Consider the following 17,594-nt stretch of genomic DNA (forward strand, 5'->3'; position numbering starts at 1 on the left):
AGCTGTTGAGGATTGTTTTAATATGTGAACAAAAAAGGAGGTTAACAGATCTGTTAGTTTACTTTCAACTTTCCTTTTCATTATATTTAATAATTCTGTTCAGGATAATGTAAATTGTTCAGAAAATTGTTTTCTTTTAATGCCTGCTGGAATGTTACATAATTTTTTCTTTAGCAATTATTGCAAGAATTCCTATCTTCATCCCAGTGCCGGTGAAGAAAAAGATAAAACCAATCTACAGCTTCTGCAATAGCTATCACTGAACTGCTTGCAGAATTTGCCTGGACTATGTATCACTTGTATGCATGGTGAACTCACTTTTATGCATTGTGAACTATCTGTTGGTGCAGCGACTTGTGGTAGTGTTGGGGTATTTTTGCTGATGATGTCATCGGTGGTACAATTTTTCCAAAAGGAGCTGTCAATTGGCTTGGTGTATCCTCCTCCCTTCTGCTTGTGATGGTCGTTCAGCTAAAATTTGGGGGCCAACAGAGGTGAGGCAAAGAACCTCACACCCCCCCGCTGGTACAAAGGCCTATCCAAAGGTGTAGCTGTATGCTGGACCGGGAGTCAATGATGGGTAAGATCCAATTGCAATGGTACCAACCTAAGACAGGAGGCTGATGCCTTGAGGTCAACTCATCCGATGACGAGTAAGGACCATATGTAGTATTGGACAACCTAAGGCAGGCACGGTCCCTAAGCCACATGCTTATTGTTTAAACAGAGAGGAGGAGATGTTGAGAGCCAAAGCCGAAGGGGCCCCAGCAAACTTCCAGCTGCCAGCTGATTGGCTCCTCTGCGGTGATGCTCATTGGACTGTTTCCCCGCCCTTTCAGACCACGGAGCTGCTCACTGGGGGACTCTTTTGGCTCTGCCCACACAACCCAGCCAATCGGTCTGAAGAGCAGGAGGAGTAGGGGGGTTGAGAGGCTTGTGGGAAGCCGGTGGTGGCAGTTGGGCTCTGAGGAAATTCCTGAAGAGCTCGTGTGGTGCTGTGTGTGTGTTCTAAAAATAAAGTTCCTTTCTGCTTGATAAGTGGCTTGAGAATTGTGCCCAGCCAGACTGTGGATGGAGTTTCTACTCTTCAAAATATTTAATATTCATTTCTTTTTAATTTTTAGGTGGACACAATATCTTTCTTACATTCCCATGGTGCTAAGGATGGAACCCAGTGCCTTGGGCATGCTAGGCGAACACTCTACCACCGAGCCACAACCCCAGCCCTCGAAATGCGTGTTTTCATTGATCTGCTCTCCACAGTTTCCTCAATGCTTCCTTGCCACTCGGTTATGATTTGCTTTCATTCATCTCTCTAAACAATTTTCCCTAATTTGGGCCTCTAGATCTTATTTCTTAAAGAGCATAAAGTCCAGGGTGAATGCAAAGACTTTCATCTTAGGATTAGCTGGAGAGTGCTCAGTGTGAACCCAACAGCAAACGCCTGTGTTGGCCATCCCCACCCTGAAACCCAGGGCTGGATCAGCTTCCTCCTTACCTGGTGCATGTCCTGGGGAGGAGCAGGGGGCTTCCTGTGGTTCCTCTTCCCCACACATATTCACACAGGCATTGCCTCCCTCTGCAGAAAAGAAATAACATCCTTCAGAGGTGTCAAGGTACCCCCAAAGGGGAATTGTGGAGAAAAATTCAGCAAAGGTTTTCGGAAGCTCCAGCGTCTCCTGGGTGGAATGAATCCCCATCTGAGACGCTCCTGGTCTGTGCTTCAGGATCACCTGGCCCGTAGGTGGACACACCCCGGGCATCCTCATCAAGGCCGAGAACCAGCTTCCGTTCATTTCCTCTCCCGAGCACCTGCTTCTCTCCCCCATTCCACAGCACATTGTTGTCTCTGCTCTTGTCTCTGACCCCCAGGTCTCCAGAGGCCTGTCTGTGGATGTGCTACTGTCTCCTCCTTTGTCCCTGTCTGTGTTTGCTCCCTGGTTTTTCCTGTCTTTCCCATCTCACTTGGATGGGCAAGATGGAGGAGTGCAAGAGGAAACAGGGCACTCGTCCTTTACCAAGAGAATCAGGCCTGGAGAAGCAGGAATTCTAGTGTCAGAAACAAGGTGTTGGTTCCAATGGGAAGGGTTCAGTTCCTGAAAGACATCCAGTGGAGAACTAGGAAGGATGAGCCAGCAAGACAGGCCTGCCCCACAGACGTGCACCTGGAAATCTTCTGTCATCAGAATGCAGGTGACATTGCTGGAGAGAGGACCATTACTCTCATTGTGTCCTTGGGCCACTCCTCCTGTGAAGACCTTCTTAGACCTCCTTCTGGAGAGTACTCTCTTCCGCAAGTCACTGTGTACACTGTGAATCTTACTTCAGTGCTCAGCCTGCCACTTCTTTCTTCCCTCCCTTGGATGCAGTTTTTACTCTTCAAAATGTGTATTTTTTTAATATTCATTTATTTTTAAGTTTTAGGTGGACACAATATCTTTCTTACATTCCCATGGTGCTAAGGATGGAACCCAGTGCCTTGGGCATGCTAGGCGAGCACTCTACCACTGAGCCACAACCCCAGCCCCCAAAATGTGTGTTTTGATTCATCTGCTCTCCACGGTTTCCTCAATGCTTCTTTGCCACATGGTTATGCTTTGTTTTCATTCATCTCTCTAAACAATTTTCCCTAATTTTGGTCTCTAGATCTTATTTCTTAAAGAGCATAAAGTCCAGGGTGAATGCAAAGACTTCCATCTGAGGACTAACTGGAGAGTGCTCAGCGTGAAGCCAACAGCAAATGCCTGTGTTGGCCATCCCCACCCTGAAACCCAGGGCTGGATCAGCTTCCTCCTTACCTGGTGCATGTCCTGGGGAGGAGCAGGGGGCTTCCTGTGGTTCTTCTTCCCCATGCATATCCACACAGGCGTTGCCTCCCTCTGCAGAAAGAAATGATGTCCTTCAGAGGTGTCAAGGTACCCCCAAAGGGGAATTATGGAGAAAGACTCAGCAAGAGTTTCGGAAGCTCCAGCGTCTCCTGGGTGGGAGGAACCCCCATGAGATCCTCCTGGTCTGTGCTTCAGAGGAATTTTGGAGAAAAGCTCAGCAAAGTTGTGGGAAGCTCCATCCTCTCCTGGGTGGGCCTCCCTCTTGGTCTCCCACTTTCTCCTTTTCTACCTCTGTTTCTGTTACTGTGACCTCCTGGATGCCAGGATTATCTCTATGATTTTCTATATTTGCCTCATTCTTGAAACTCTCTTCTCACAACTTGACAAAAGCCCTTTCGTTTTCACGAGATCCACAACACCAGGGACCCTGCCCTCATTAAATGCTCCCCAACACGAGTTTCTTAAATTGCAAGACTTCTACCACTGCCAAAACACAGGTCCATGCGCCTTGTGTTTCCAGAAGGAGCTGAAGCCATGTCCCCACCTCACCCGTCACGACCTGCTGATATTTGGGTTTGGGGTGCACTTCATTCTATCACCCTGGCACTTGTTCCTTGGTGCTCAGCTTTACTTTGACACTCTCATCGGCCTAAGTTCTCAGCACAGGGGCACCGTCTCCCCTCGGGACGTCCCAGGCCTTTATCCCTTATCTCTCGAAGTTTTGAAACAAAAGAAGATGGATAAAATTCCACCTCACCTTTGCAAAAATGAAGAGAGACAGGCAGGAAGGGGGGCGGAGATGTTTTCCACACTGATTAGAAAGGAGAGATCTATTGAGGTCCCTGGGAACCCATGTCCTCAGGGCCCTGTTTCTCACCTGCTTGCGGAGGAAAAGCCTCCTGTGGTTCTCCTCCTCCTCCTACTCGAGTCTCCTGGGGAGTTTGGGGATCACAGAGCTCTGTAAAGAACAATGAAATGATGAACCTGGGGGGACGTGGTCTGAAAACACCCCAGTGTGCTGGCACCACCTGTGAGGGGCACCACGTGTCTGTCCCACAGGCGAAGGGCCTCCGTCGGCCTCCACCTCTTTCCCGTCTCAACGACTCTCCTCCCCTCTCCCTCTGGCTGCGTGGTTCTACCCACTCATCCTCTCTCCTTCCCAGCTGTGGTTCTCTTTAACTGTGGGACTGCTCTTCCCCTGGCTCCTCCCATCTCTTGTTTCTTTATATTTTCTTTTGGGGACACTGTATCCCTTTCCTGTTTGTTGTCTGGTCAGCTGTCTGGTGCTGGACCTCAGTTCTCCTAGTGGGTGGCTCCAGTCCTATGCTCTCTGCACTTAGAATTTTCTCCCCCTCCCACCAACATTATTTCACTTTTTCTTCAAAGTCTTTTTTTTAAAATATGTATATTTTTAAGTTGTGGATGAACCTTCATTTTTATTTACTTATTTTTATGTGGTGCTGAGAATCGAACCCAGTGACTCCCACGTGCTAGGAAAGCGCTCTACCGCTGAGCCACAACCCCACCCCTATTTATTTATTCTGATTGATACATACATACATAAAATTTTTACTTGCAATGGGGTAGCAGGCAGTGTTCAAGGCAGGTCTACACTGCATCATGTTTCAACCAAGTTAAACATATCTCCCCCAGACATTTATCATTTCTTTATGGTGAAACCTTTCAAACAACTTTCTTCTAGCTTTTTGAACTGCACTGTACATTGTAATGACGGTCACCACACCGGGCACTGTCACACCAGAGCTTCTTGTTCCTATTTAACGGCAACTTATTTAACTGTACAGTCTTACACAGGGCCTGGTCCATTCTGGAACCGGAGCTTCCTCTTTCTATTCTGACTGCATGACCGGCCCCTGACACCCAGTAACATCCCAGGATGCTGTGCCTGCTCTTCCTCTTCTACCCCACCCTTACAAAAATAACCTGCATACATGTCTGGGCCTTATTTTTCCATCTGTAGGAGAGAGGCTTCAATGGTGTGAATGCCTACGTCTGAAGCTTTTGTGAGGGGAAAGAGGGGTCTTGCATGATTCAGCTCTCTGATGGGGATGGTCAGAAATCCCACCCAGCTTCTCTCCACCCCTTTTTCTCATTCTCGTTTTCACCCCTTCCATTTGTCTCTGCCTCTTCTCCTTCCTCCTCTGGCCTGGCTGATGAGGTCCGCTGGGACCGCTCTTCTCTGGCTTCGTTTCTTTCCCGAGTTCGTTCCCGGTTCCTTTCTTCCCTGATGCTAGGCTTTGTGCTCTTTCCCCATCTCTCATCTTATTGCTCTCTAGAACCAGGGATGAGAAAAGACATCTCGGAGATCGTCATGCCACCTCACAGGCTTTCACCAGATTTGGGAGCAGGATGGAAAGTGGGAGGGGCCAAGAAGACGCGTCCAGGTGCAAGGCTAAGCATGTGCAGTGGCTCAGAGGGGAAGAGGGAATCGGAAAATTAAAATCACTCAAGAAGTTCCATTACCCTGAAGTAAGAGCAGGAGAGGCAGACATGAAGCTGGAGATTTGGGGAGGAAAATGGATTTAGCCTTTATGACAGCAAGAAGTCATTGACCTCAAGCAGGAAAGCAAGGTTATGCCAACTCACATTTTTCTTAGAGTCCTCTCATTGGGTTCCACAAAATGCATGTGATGGGGCAAGACGGGAGGGGAAATCTGAGCCTGGAAGTCGTTTCTATAATCTCAGAGAGAAGGGGGAAATGTTGACTAAGGTTTCTGTGTTGGTGATGGAAAGCAATGACTGGTGGGAGGTATGTGAAAGGTAGAATCAACCAATCTGGATGGTCTAAGTTGAGGGAGAGGGACCAGTTCTAACAGTGAACTCCCAGACACGAGGCAGGTCCAGTGTCAGGAAGGGTTGCAGGTGCGATTTTAGTTATGTCTCATACTGAGGCTCCTGAAAAGCATCTAAATGTAGACGACTCTAAGATTATCTGCATGAATGAATTCAGGCTCACAAATGAAGGAGGCTAGAAGACAAGCCTGGAGATGTGTCTTGGGATCATTCGTTTATAGGTGGGAGTAGATAAGAATGCCTGGGGAAGGCCAATTGCCTCTGAATGTATTGTGTCACATTAATAGCTGAAAACTCTGCTAAAGTGATCATCCTCGTGCCAGAAGTTGGTTCTGTCCAGTGACTTTCAAGCCCCAGATGTCTCAAACTGTCTTTTCTGGTGTGCAATTTTCCCTTTCTGCTGACTTTTCATTCATTCATTCTCCATTACCATATACAGCAGGGTGCCCTCCCCCTCAGGCCCTGTCTTAGCAGTCTCCCCCTCTGGTTCTCCCTTAATATGACTTTCTCCACCTTGGAAACGCTGCACCTTGTTGGATGAGTGAGCTTATCTCCTGGGGAAATGAAACTTAAACATTCAAATTCAGTCTTTCTGTCTTATCTTTCTCCCATGTCATCAAAGGCCTCATCTTTGCCATTGACACTGGAGCAGGGACGCTTCCCCTTACCAGGTCCATTTCAAAAGTCTTTCACAAGAATTTTTTATACTGCAGTTATACTCATTATGTCTAAGTTCCCGGCACAACAACAGAAAGTAGAGTGGAAATTATCTCCTTCCCTGACAACGTGCACTCCAACATGGTGACAGATGAGTTGCATGACTGCTTAGGTAAAATTGGCAATCACTTGGGAATTTATTTAATGGTTCTATCTGCATTTTCCATTCTCCCTTTCTTTATGTTCTATACACAAGAAAATCTCACCAAGTCTGAACTCCTCCTTCTTATGTGTTTGTGTCTTCTTACAAAAGCAGCCAAAATCTGGGCCTGGTTTGTCTGTCTGTACACAGGGGGTGTAAGGAGAGTGAATGGATGAATTGATAGATGGATGGATGGTGAATGGATGAATGGATGGATGGATTGATGGATGGATGGATGAATGGATGGATGGATTGGTGGATGGATGGATGGATGGATTAGTGGATGGATGGATTGGTGGATGGATGGATGAATGGATGGATGGATTAGTGGATGGATGGATTGGTGGATGGATGGATGAATGGATGGATGGATTAGTGGATGGATGGATTGGTGGATGGATGGGTGAATGGATGGATGGATGGGCAGATGGATGAATGGATAGGTGGATGGAAGCATAGAAAAGAAAATGAAAGAATAGATATGTATGTTGACAGAAAAATAAAACTTTAGTTAACAGGTAATTTAAATTCTTATTACCTTCTCTATCATAAGGTAATAACCTGGGCATGTCTTCTGATTCTCTTCCTTCATCCATTTGTAGAGAAGATTTCTGGGGCACTGAAGAGAGAAACAGGAACGTGACTGGTAGTTGATGGTGACCTGGACACCTGCCTGGATGTGGTCATGCTAGCCTCTGATGTTCACAGTGCAGTGCTGCTGGGGAGGAAGGTGTGTGGCACTAACCCAGTCTATTTCACTTCCTTTAGCACTTTCTAGGCCCCCTGGCCCCTTCTCCTCCTCTCTACCTCTCCTTTTTCTGATTCTGACCCTGTTTTCACACACCACTGCATCTGTACCATGAAGCTTTTGTGATCTCTTTGACTCAACTTCCTCTTTCTGACTTGTACCATCTTTCTGCATTTCTCTCTCTCTTCCTCCGTGATAGTCTTACCTCTTGGCACAATTATCTCCCTATTTATTCTTTGAACTCCCTTCCATCTTGTCCCCCTATATTCTGTATGTCATTATTCCTAACACTCCCTAGCAAGTAAGTTTAAAATGATTCCTTTCTTCTCCATCTGCCTCCTGCTAGTCATCACTCAACACATCCTGACATTTCAGTCAAGGACGGACCTCATGTGTGATAATGATTCCATAATGTGATGCTGCCTAGTGACACTGCAGCTGTCCTCTGCTGTAAGTACACTTTCTGATGATCATACAAGAAAGAAATCACCTAAAATCACATTTCTCACAATATATCCCCATCATTAATGATATCTGACTGCATTTATATTCTCTATTTGTTTAGATTAAAAAGGGGCTACTGGGGGGGGGGCTGCTGGGGTTGTGGCTCAGTGGTAAAGCACTTGCCTGGCATGCGTGAGGCCCTGGGTTCAATCAGCACCACATATAAACAAATAAATAAATAAAATGAAAGATACGTTTACAACTAAAAAATATATTTTTACAAAAAGGGGGGGGGGGCTACTGGGGAAACTCCATTTGGTGCCCTTAGTCTACATTTCTATTACTCTCTGTCCTTGGGTTCTCCACTCAGAAGCCCCTTCCCCAGCTTGCCTCCCACACACCTGGGAACAAAGCCACAGGTGAACACAGGTGTGGGTTTGTGTGAGGGAGAGGTGGGGGGGAGGATGGAGATGTCCCTTTCATACAGATAGACAAACACATCGGTGAGTTAGTCGGTGATTTAAATCATAATTACCTGCCCGGGCACCTGGATGCTGTCTGTCTGTGGTTTCAGCCTCGCCTCCACTCCAACGCCAGAGAGCCTGGCACTCACGGAAAACTGAAGAAAAACAAGGAAATAACTAACCAGACCCAGTGAGGAGGGAAGAGCCTGGGCCTTTGTGCGGATTCTGGCATTCAGTGCACAGGTGAGCTTCTCCTTGGGAAAGGGACAGCGATTCCAAGGACCCCACCCAAGGTCCCCCAAAGCCTCCCTCTCCCCGTTTCCCTTGCTCTCGTCCCTGGACCTTCCTTCTCCTCATTTCCTGCCACATGCTGTGGCTTCCACGCCATGAGGAACCCCACCCTGGGTCCTTGCCCCGCCCTGCTCCCTGGTCCTCTTTATCCTACTGTGTCTCGGCTTTTCCTCTGGCTTCTCTTCTTTCAGAGCTCTGGCATCCCACATGGCAGGCTCCACCCTATTGTCTCTGCTTTCCCCATCTTGGGACTGAATCCTCTTTTGAATGAGAGGCTCTCTGTGCCAGGCCCTGACCCACTCCCTGGATACCTGCAGAGCCCTGGATCTCCCTGCAACCTCTGCTCAGGGATCCCAGCCACCCCAGCCCTCAGCAGCCTACACAGCCTCCGTCACAGTGAGTCATCAGGGATGCGGAGCTTGACAACCCTGACCTGTAACCCGGGAGACCTGGGCACAGGGGCCAGGGAGGGGGCTCCCCGTAGTCCATGGAGAGTGTGATGGTTTGAATCTTAAGTGTCCCCCAAGGCTGCTGTGTGTGGAAGACTTGATCACCAGCTGTGGTGCTATTGGAAGGTGGTAGAACCTTTAGGAGGTGGGGCCTAGTGGAAGGAAGTTAGGTCAGTGGGGGCGTGGCCATGGCCCTTCTCTCTCTCTCTCTCTCTCTCTCTCTCTCTCTCTCTCTCTCTCTCTATCTATCTATCTATCTCTCTTTCTCCTTCCCAGCCACCCTGTGGTAAGCAGCTCTTTGCTCGCTAATAAACTCCCCACCATAATGTTCTGCCCTACCAAAGGCCAAAGGCACAGTGCTAAGCAACCATGGACTAAAAACTTGAGCCAAATAATAATAATAATCTTTTTTTCTATTTAAGTTGTTTATCTCAGGTATTTTGTCACAGTGACAGGAAAGCTAACACAGAGAAGATCAGAGCCCACAGAGATATGCACAGTTCTCTCTGCAACTTTGAACTGGAAGGATCCTGGGTACAAATAGAATATCGACTTAAAATTAGTACCTAGATATTCAATATCCTTTATCCCTTTCTTAGACTTTGGATATATCATTGTATGGAAATGAGGTAGCTCTTATTTTAAATCAAGGTATAGTTTCCACAAACCAACACATTCCATTCTTCATACTGACTTCTAATTTTTTTCCTACTTAAAAATCCTTTATTGCTTTTTTTATTTCCAAACAAAACAAAATTTAAAATTCCTCAGCACAGGGTGTATCAGGCCCTCCAAAATTGGCTTCCAAACCCACCCTCCATGATCCAGTCTCCTGGTTCTGAAAGTGTTCCCTCCCTGCCACACACTGAAGCTTTCACCAGCTGTCCCTTGTGACTTCTCTCTCTGGAGAAGCAAGTGGCATAGGACTGTGTGTCTATAAGCATCAGAGAGGGCTTCCTCCTTCCTAAGAAAGGGCATCGCTCATGCCTCCCTCATTCAAATGTAGACTGAAACCCTCTGTTTCCCAGCCCCCAGGTCAGGTCCTAGGGTTACTGGGCCTGAGTGAGCTCCGTGAGGACACAGGTCAGGTTGGTGTCTTCACCGTTGTGTCCATGCCATGGTTCCTCAGCAAGAGTGAATGATGGGTGACTGGACTTGAACCCCAAACACAACACCACTGAGAGCTTTTGTTACCATTTAGGAAGCTTCTGGAAATCTCCACTAAGTCTGGGTAGGCCGTCAGATTGGTGTTGCTGAACAGTTCATTCAGAAGCGACAGGCTGAAGGTCTTCTCCAGCTCACTGAGGACGGTATATACCACTGCGTTCACGGGGACCAGGTTTCTACAAGCTTCTTGAAGATGCTGGAAAACGTTGAATGAGAATTATGTCACTATGGATTTGTGGATTATAGAAGACTCTTAGGTGGGTGCCTAGACCGTTCCTCCTCTCATGAATTGCAAGAATTTTGCATGTTTGGAGACTTCTTACATAAAAATAGTCTCTTGGTTTTGTGAACCTGGCTCTCTGAGAGGTTGAGAGGAAAGCCATTTTGAAGAATAAAAGTGTGTCCAAAGTCAAATGTTGTATGGGACTCTAAGAGCCAGATTGTGTGTGGGGGGTGTCCTATAGGCCATGAGAAGATGTTCTGGTGATTGGACAATGACCGCTGCTCTGTCCCCAGGACTGGACTGGCCTGAAAGCCTCCTAGAAACCAGGGATCACCCTCTCCTACTGTGATCCTAGCCAAATGACAAGGAACAATTCTGAAGACAAAGAGGCAGCTTGTCCTCAGTATCCCCAGGGAGACCCAATGCTAACCCTAACCTAGAGCTCCAGAAATGTCTAAAGAACAGAAAATGACTTGGAGAGAGAACGGCAAGCGTCTGTTTCCAAATTTATTCTAAAGTTGCCCTGTGAGTTGCAAAAATCTCATGCTCAAGGGTTTAAAGTAAGAGGGCCTGCAATGAAGCAGTGCTGGGGTCCCTTAATTTACCTTTAGTTTACGTTAGTATTTGCATAAAGCACCTAAGATGCTCTGCACTAGGAAGCATTCCTGCTCCCTAGCCTGCCCTCTCCCATCACCTCCCCACTAACAGTTACTGCAGAAAAAGCAACATTTTCTGTGATGCCTGCTTCTCCCACTGCCTCCTGACAGGATGGCACAGGTCCCCATTGCCACCCTGAAGTCTGACATCATGCAGTGTGGGGCTGGTTTCCGGTCCTGAGGAAATTCCCCTGACTTACGTCAAACATCTGCTCGGAGATGAAGGCGCGGTCTCTGAGGCTCATGAGGAAAGGAAACAGCTTGGTTATTGCACTCGCAATCTCCACCTTGTTTTCTTTGAAATGCCTGAAAAGGTGTTCGTGCAAAACCTGCTCCTCTCTGTTCTCGAACTCCATCCTGGGGAGCTCTGTGGCCACCCTACGAAACAAAGATACGACAGATACTGAGCTTCCAAGAGGCTGGTGATGATTTCAGACATGCAGGAAGGTCGGTGAGAGGCAATGTGTGGAATAAGGGGTCATGCGGGAAGACCAGCACGAATGCACTTATTTTAGGGTGCAAAGGAAGAAAACGGGGATCTGGGGAAAGACCTGCACATGGCAAAAGGACTCCCCCTGCTCTAACCAACACTGAGCTGAGCTCTTTAGAAAAGCATCAAATTGATAAATGTGAAGATCTTCTCTGGTATTGACGTGATACTGTGCTGGTTGATTTCTCATGTCAACTTGTGGGCGGGGGCTGTTTTTAAATAAGATGAGCATTTAAATTGGTGAACTAGGAGTAAGACTGTTTGCCTTCCATGATGTGGGTGGGCCTTGTCCAATCGAAGACCTAAATAGAACAAAAAGACCAAGTGAGAGAAACCAAAACTGCATCTGCCTGCTACCCACACCACAGAGTCTGGACTTGCCAACCTTCATGACTGCGAGAGCCGGCTCCTTGCCATAAATCCCTTCCTCTATATACACATCGCTTCTGTTGCGCATAGAACTCTAATACAGCATGTGTGTGTGTGTATGTGTGTGAGAGTGTGTGTGTGTGTGTGTGTGTGTGTGTGTAAAGTTACAGACAAGAGAATTTTTTTAAATGAAGTATCACAGAACCTAACACTGAAAGGCAAGTCTTATTAATCAACAACCGAGAGAGAGAGAGAGAGAGAGAGAGAGAGAGAGAGAGAGAGAGAGAGAGACATCAGAAAGATGTAAAGGAACTGCACCCTGCACCTCTCCCATCTCTAACTTCTGAAAGATTCTGCATCATCAAACTGGTTCAAAGATTCTTATCTGGTGAAGTTTGAACAGTCACAAGAATATCAGTATACTTCTCTGGTCCAATTTGGAGACTTGTACAAATATTCAAAATGAAGACACATTATTCTGTATCCCACCTGCCTATGGAGGTGATGTAATGGAGACCTCTAAGACGGCTGGTTTTCATACAGTAAGACCACGCCCAGAAAAAAGTAATTTTTGAACTCAGAAAGGCTGTAACTCTGAGTCTCACTTGGTAACTTGTTCCCCTTACATGAAATTTCTTTCTTTCTTCTTTTTTTATTTTAGTTGTTGATGGACCTTTATTTTATTTATTTTTATGTGGTGCTAAGGATCGAATCCAGTGCCTCACACATGCCAGGCAAGCACTCTACCACTGAGCCACAGCCCCAGTCCACATGCAATTTCTTAACAGACTTCCCTGTATTTCTAATTGATATAAAGGCTTGTACGGTCTTTTTTTTTTTTTTAATTCCACCATAAGAAGGTACTTCAAACGTGCACTAGGATAGAATAGTATCCTATTTCTCTGTCGATAAAAGAAGACTTCTGGTTAAAGATGGTTGATTGAACACAATTGTTTTTCTCCTCTTTGCTAGAGTGTCCCCTAACATGACAGTCAAAGAATTAAAATCACAATGACAAAGAGGGAAATTAGAAAAGAAATTAAAGTCTGAAAGAGAAAAAGTGTCAGCAGAGCCCCAATTGCTATGTGGGTGGAGGATGCTCCTCTCTGGTCAGAAAAGGGTCAGGGTGTCCTGTGGACTCCTGGAGAGGTGACGGCTGGAGTTAGCTTTTCGGTCCCCCATCCTGAAGTATGAATGAGCAACAGACCATTGGTGTTGGTGGAAACCCACTTGAAGGACTAGACCCAAGATGAGCAAAGGACAAACTTACCCCAGCAGAAACAGAGATGTGGCAGAAAACAGAATTCTAAAAACCAGAACTGTCACACAGACAAGAGAAGACCTTGTGCCCACAAAGCCATGCAGAAACAAATATCCAGAAAGTAAGACGGAGAGCCTGGAAATTTGAAATGATAGTTGAATTTTTTTAAAAAGTTAACTAGAATGGCTTTAAATGAGTTGGGGAGGGAGTTTCCCTGAACAAAGGGAGAATGCCCTAAAGGGAGAAATTAAAAGTAATTTCGAAACCTTAAATGTCAAAAACAGTTATGAAATTCTACAGACCTAGATGTAGAAGGAAATGACAAAAAATGTTACACCCTGATCCGTTATTCATATAGGAAGACAAAATTGATATTTAGCTGTGCCAGGACCACCTGCAATCTCCAACTTGTTTTCTTTGAAATGTCTGAAAATGTGTTTGTGCAAACCAGTGAGAAAATATCCCATTCATGCCCTTTTCTGAGGCTCACCCATTTCACGATGTACTTTCCTCCCAGGAAAAGAAAGATTCATCCCTCTGCCCTGCTCCAGGGACGATGTCTCTGGCAGCAGAGTTCAGGCCAGGCTCTGGTTAGACACTCTCTGGTCCTCTACCAGGGTGGCAGCCATTCCAGATGGTGTGATGCTTTAGCCAGAAGCAGAGTCTAGCAGGAGGGTCCTCAGGAGCAGAGGCACCGTGAGACCCCATTGAGATCTGAGAGTCATTTGTTCCTATTATCTACTCAACTCTTATTGACAAACTGGGGCAAGCAGTAGATAGAGCACGCTGAGGTTCATAGCCAGTATTGCAAAAACAGAAAAAGAATCTAAAGGAATTTGAGAAGCACTGTTCTAGAAATAAAGGCTATGTACTGCATATAATAATAAAATTATAAGAATTTCAATCTTAAGGTTATATGAAAAAAATTTAATTGAGTGAGTACTAGTAAAAAATTCAGTGAAATGAATTTAAATGATATTGTTTCACATTTGATACTATAGACCAACTAGAGATATAGAGAGAATTAACTAGAAAACTCAAGAGTAACCAATAGAGTCAAAATGAGACTACAAAGCTTACAAAATAATGAAAAAATGAACATGTTGTTTTCTCTAATGCAGAAAACAAAAGAGACATAAGTTATAAGAAGGACCAAAAAAATTCATAGGAAAATATATCATTTAAAACAGATTAATTTCCATCATAAAGTATAAATGATCAAAATAGAATCTAACTACAAGAGATACAACAAAGATTAGGGAACATTAAAAATGTTAACAGTCAAAAGCTGAGCAAGTTCCACTGGGCAAATGCAAAAAAGATTTTTAAAAGATAGACATTCTGTCATGATTGCTAAAAACAATTTCACTTCCAATTTAACCCCTCTAGTACATAAAAAAAGATCAAAGATGTGCAGAATATGTTTCAAAAATTAGCAAGATTGACTTATAAATAACTCTTGATCCTAAACACTTATGAACATACCATGTTTCTTGCTCTGAATTAAATTCCATAAATACTAATAATGAGAAAGTTTCCAGGTTACATGTTCTGACTATAAGATAATAGTACGATAAAACCAAAATTTTAAAACAAAAAAAAAGTTTGTTAAGAGACATATCTAAACGTAACAGAGATCTGAAAGTTCACTAGTCTGCTGGTTTCGGCTCTGAATGCAAAAACCTTGGAAATCATCACTCCTCTCCTACAACAAGAAGAAAGCAACCGAAAATCAAGGGCTTTTCTTGTATCTATGAAAGAACTGAGGTCTCAGGGGAAAACTGCCAACCCCAAATCTGGAGAGACTGGTAAATCTCAGCCAAGGTGAGCAACCTGGGGCAGAAGCCACCACAGCCATAGACAGGGGACATTTAAATTGTAAGTTTGGTGAATTGCCAGAAGCCGAGTGTGGAGGGAGAAATTCCTGGGGGCCAGAGTCTTAGGGCAGCCCCCAGCCTTTTGTGGCTCTTCCCTCCAAGAGCACCACCAGGTTCTCAGTGTAAAGAGCCAAGAAAACTCCCCTGCATTTCTGTCAAGGGAAAGGGAAAAGAAAAAAATTGTTAAATAACCAAACACTCTACCCAGGCTTTATGGTCCTAGGGGTAGGGCTGCTGTACATCCAGCCCCTTAGCATTGTCTCTTCTAAACGGGATGGGAAAGGGGAATAACTAAGAATACTTGCACCAGTTATAGTCAAGGGATACAGTCCTACTAAATTGTTTGTTGAGGGCCACAGCCGAGTTGGGATGACGCATGGCATTTTTGCCAGAAGTAGTGGTTGAGAGGTGACACTAGCGAGCCATTAAGATGATGACTTTTGAGTTCTGGCGGAGTTCCCGTTGAGTTCCCCTTGAGCTCTCACGGGGATTCCCGGAGAGTTCCCATTGGTTGGGGAAGTGCCGGAGGAGGGATTTTCCGGTTGCTGGTTCCTGGGGAGGCGGCGTGGCGTTCGGGGGAGTTGCCGGGAGCGTGTGTGGAGTGTGCTGGTGGAGTTCAGAAATAAAGTTTGTTCCTGCTTCAGTGGCTCGTGATTTGTGCCCAGCCAGACTGCGGCATTTGGTGGCCCGTACGGGGAAAGCCTGAAGCTCGGAGGTAAGTGAAATTGCTCGCCCCTGAGGGAAGGCGAGAGAATGGGTGACCATTTCAAAAAACAATGTGTTCTTGTTTTGATTTGTTTTGTTTTTGTTTCAAGCTGCCTATCCCTAGAACTTTCTCAGGCAAACTGGGAAAAATGGTTGGCTCAAGGTTTGAAGTTGTTCGCCCCTGAGGAAGAGATAGAAATAGACCACAAATGCACATGTCAAGAAAATAGGAAAATTGATACAACAATTTTTTGTTCCGTTTTTGTTTCATTCTGTTTCGGTTTTGTTTTGTGTTATCTTGATGGGTTGCATTATCTTTATAGTAGATTAGAAATTAGTAAAAAACAAACTGAAAGAATGTTAAGTAAATTGTTAGAGGTCCAGACTATGGTAGAAAACATGTTAGATCAAGCAAAAGAGAAGGTCTCTCGAGCTAGTCGGACAGAGGAAGAAAATTTAAAGGAAGAAAGCTTAGAGGAGAAACAGCTATCAGGGGGGAAGCTACAACAGGAGGCTGCTACTAACTCTGTTCTATCACCAGAGGGCGTAATTCAACCAACAGCTCCACCTATGGAGACAGCTGAGTGGCCCTCAACCCCCGTAGTTGATAAATGGGATCCTGAGACAGGACCTCAAAGATTAGCATGCCCTGTACTTGAGCAGGCAGGAGGGCAGCGAATTCACCATGCTTTAGATTTCAAAACAGTGAACAGTTAAAGGAGGCTGTAACAACCTATGGTCCCCAAGCACCCTTCACTGTAAGCATGGTCGAATCCATTACCAACTTGGACATGACTCCAGAACTCAAAAGTCATCATCTTAATGGCTCGCTAGCGTCACCTCTCAACCACTACTTCTGGCAAAAATGCCATGCGTCATCCTGACTCGGCTGTGGCCCTCAACAATTGTTGAGATGGAATCACAAGATAACAGATGACACCTTCTCTTTCTATCCAAGGGCTCCAGTATGGACTAAAGCTGAGATGAGGTACAGACTGTTTAAGAAAGGACTTAACAACAGCATACTACAGGGACACAGCCACATCCATGTTTACAGCAGCACAATTCACAATAGCTAAACTGTGGAACCAACCCAGAAGCACGTCAGTAGATGAATGGATAGGGAAACTTTGATATATATACACAACGGAACATTACTCATCATTAAAAGAGAATAAAACCATGTAATTTGCAGGTAAATGGATGAAGTTGAAGAATATAATGCTAAGTGAAGCAAGCCAATCCCAAAAAACCAAAAGCCAAATGTTTTCTTTGATATGAGGATGCTAATTCATAATGGTGATGAGGGCTGAGCATGGGAGGAACTTTAGAGAGGGCAAAGGGGAAGGAGGGGGAAGGAGGGGGCAATGGGGTAGGAATGATGGTGGAATGAGTTAGACATTGTTACCCTTAGTACAGGTATGAAGACATGAATGGTGTGGAAATACTTTTTGTACAATCAGTGACTTGAAAAATTGTGCTCTATATGTGTAATATGAAATGAATTTCATTCTGCCATCATGTATAACAAATTAGAATAAATAAATAATTTAATTTTAAAAAAAAGAAAGAGCTCTTGGGAAATCCACAGAAAACAGAGGAAACAAGAACAAGAACTCTAGAGGAATTTGAAATCTCTGCCATCTACAGGGAGAACCAACATTCAATAGAGCCCATCATCCAACCCGATGTGTTAGGGACAGCGAATCAAGTCAAGATGGCGCCTGGCAGAGATTTGCGGTCCCCAACACCGATGGGCATGAAACCTCACATTAATGGTTCATTTACCTCCATTCCTATGACTGAATTCATCGTGTCTGATATTTTTTGGAAAAATAAAAGATAAAATATGCTGAACGTTTTATCATGTTATTTAAGAAAACAGGCTATTTAAGAAAAAATGGTCTGAAGAGACACAGCAACCATCAAAACCAGACTCAGTTATGAGA

General features: G+C 45.1%; 1 protein-coding gene across 6 annotated transcripts in view; it reads right to left on the bottom strand.

The window, feature by feature from the left end:
• The window catches only part of LOC114097854 (nuclear body protein SP140), a 69,459-nt gene that overhangs the window by 46,280 nt on the left and 5,585 nt on the right, over positions 1-17,594 (bottom strand). For 5 of the 6 annotated variants that reach the window (XM_071619570.1, XM_071619569.1, XM_071619567.1 and 2 more), the window contains exons 2-8: positions 11,144-11,321; positions 10,092-10,260; positions 8,229-8,312; positions 7,040-7,120; positions 3,706-3,786; positions 2,799-2,879; positions 1,499-1,579 (exon numbers count right to left, since the gene is read on the bottom strand). In XM_071619570.1, coding sequence (XP_071475671.1) covers positions 1,499-1,579; positions 2,799-2,879; positions 3,706-3,786; positions 7,040-7,120; positions 8,229-8,312; positions 10,092-10,260; positions 11,144-11,299 — 733 coding nt within the window. In that variant the 5' untranslated portion in view covers positions 11,300-11,321. The remainder of the gene's footprint in view (positions 1-1,498; positions 1,580-2,798; positions 2,880-3,705; positions 3,787-7,039; positions 7,121-8,228; positions 8,313-10,091; positions 10,261-11,143; positions 11,322-17,594) is intronic. The other variant, XM_071619571.1, reaches the window with a different exon arrangement.

This window comes from Marmota flaviventris, chromosome 11 (genome assembly GCF_047511675.1).
Source record: "Marmota flaviventris isolate mMarFla1 chromosome 11, mMarFla1.hap1, whole genome shotgun sequence".
Taxonomy (NCBI): Eukaryota; Metazoa; Chordata; class Mammalia; order Rodentia; family Sciuridae; genus Marmota; species Marmota flaviventris.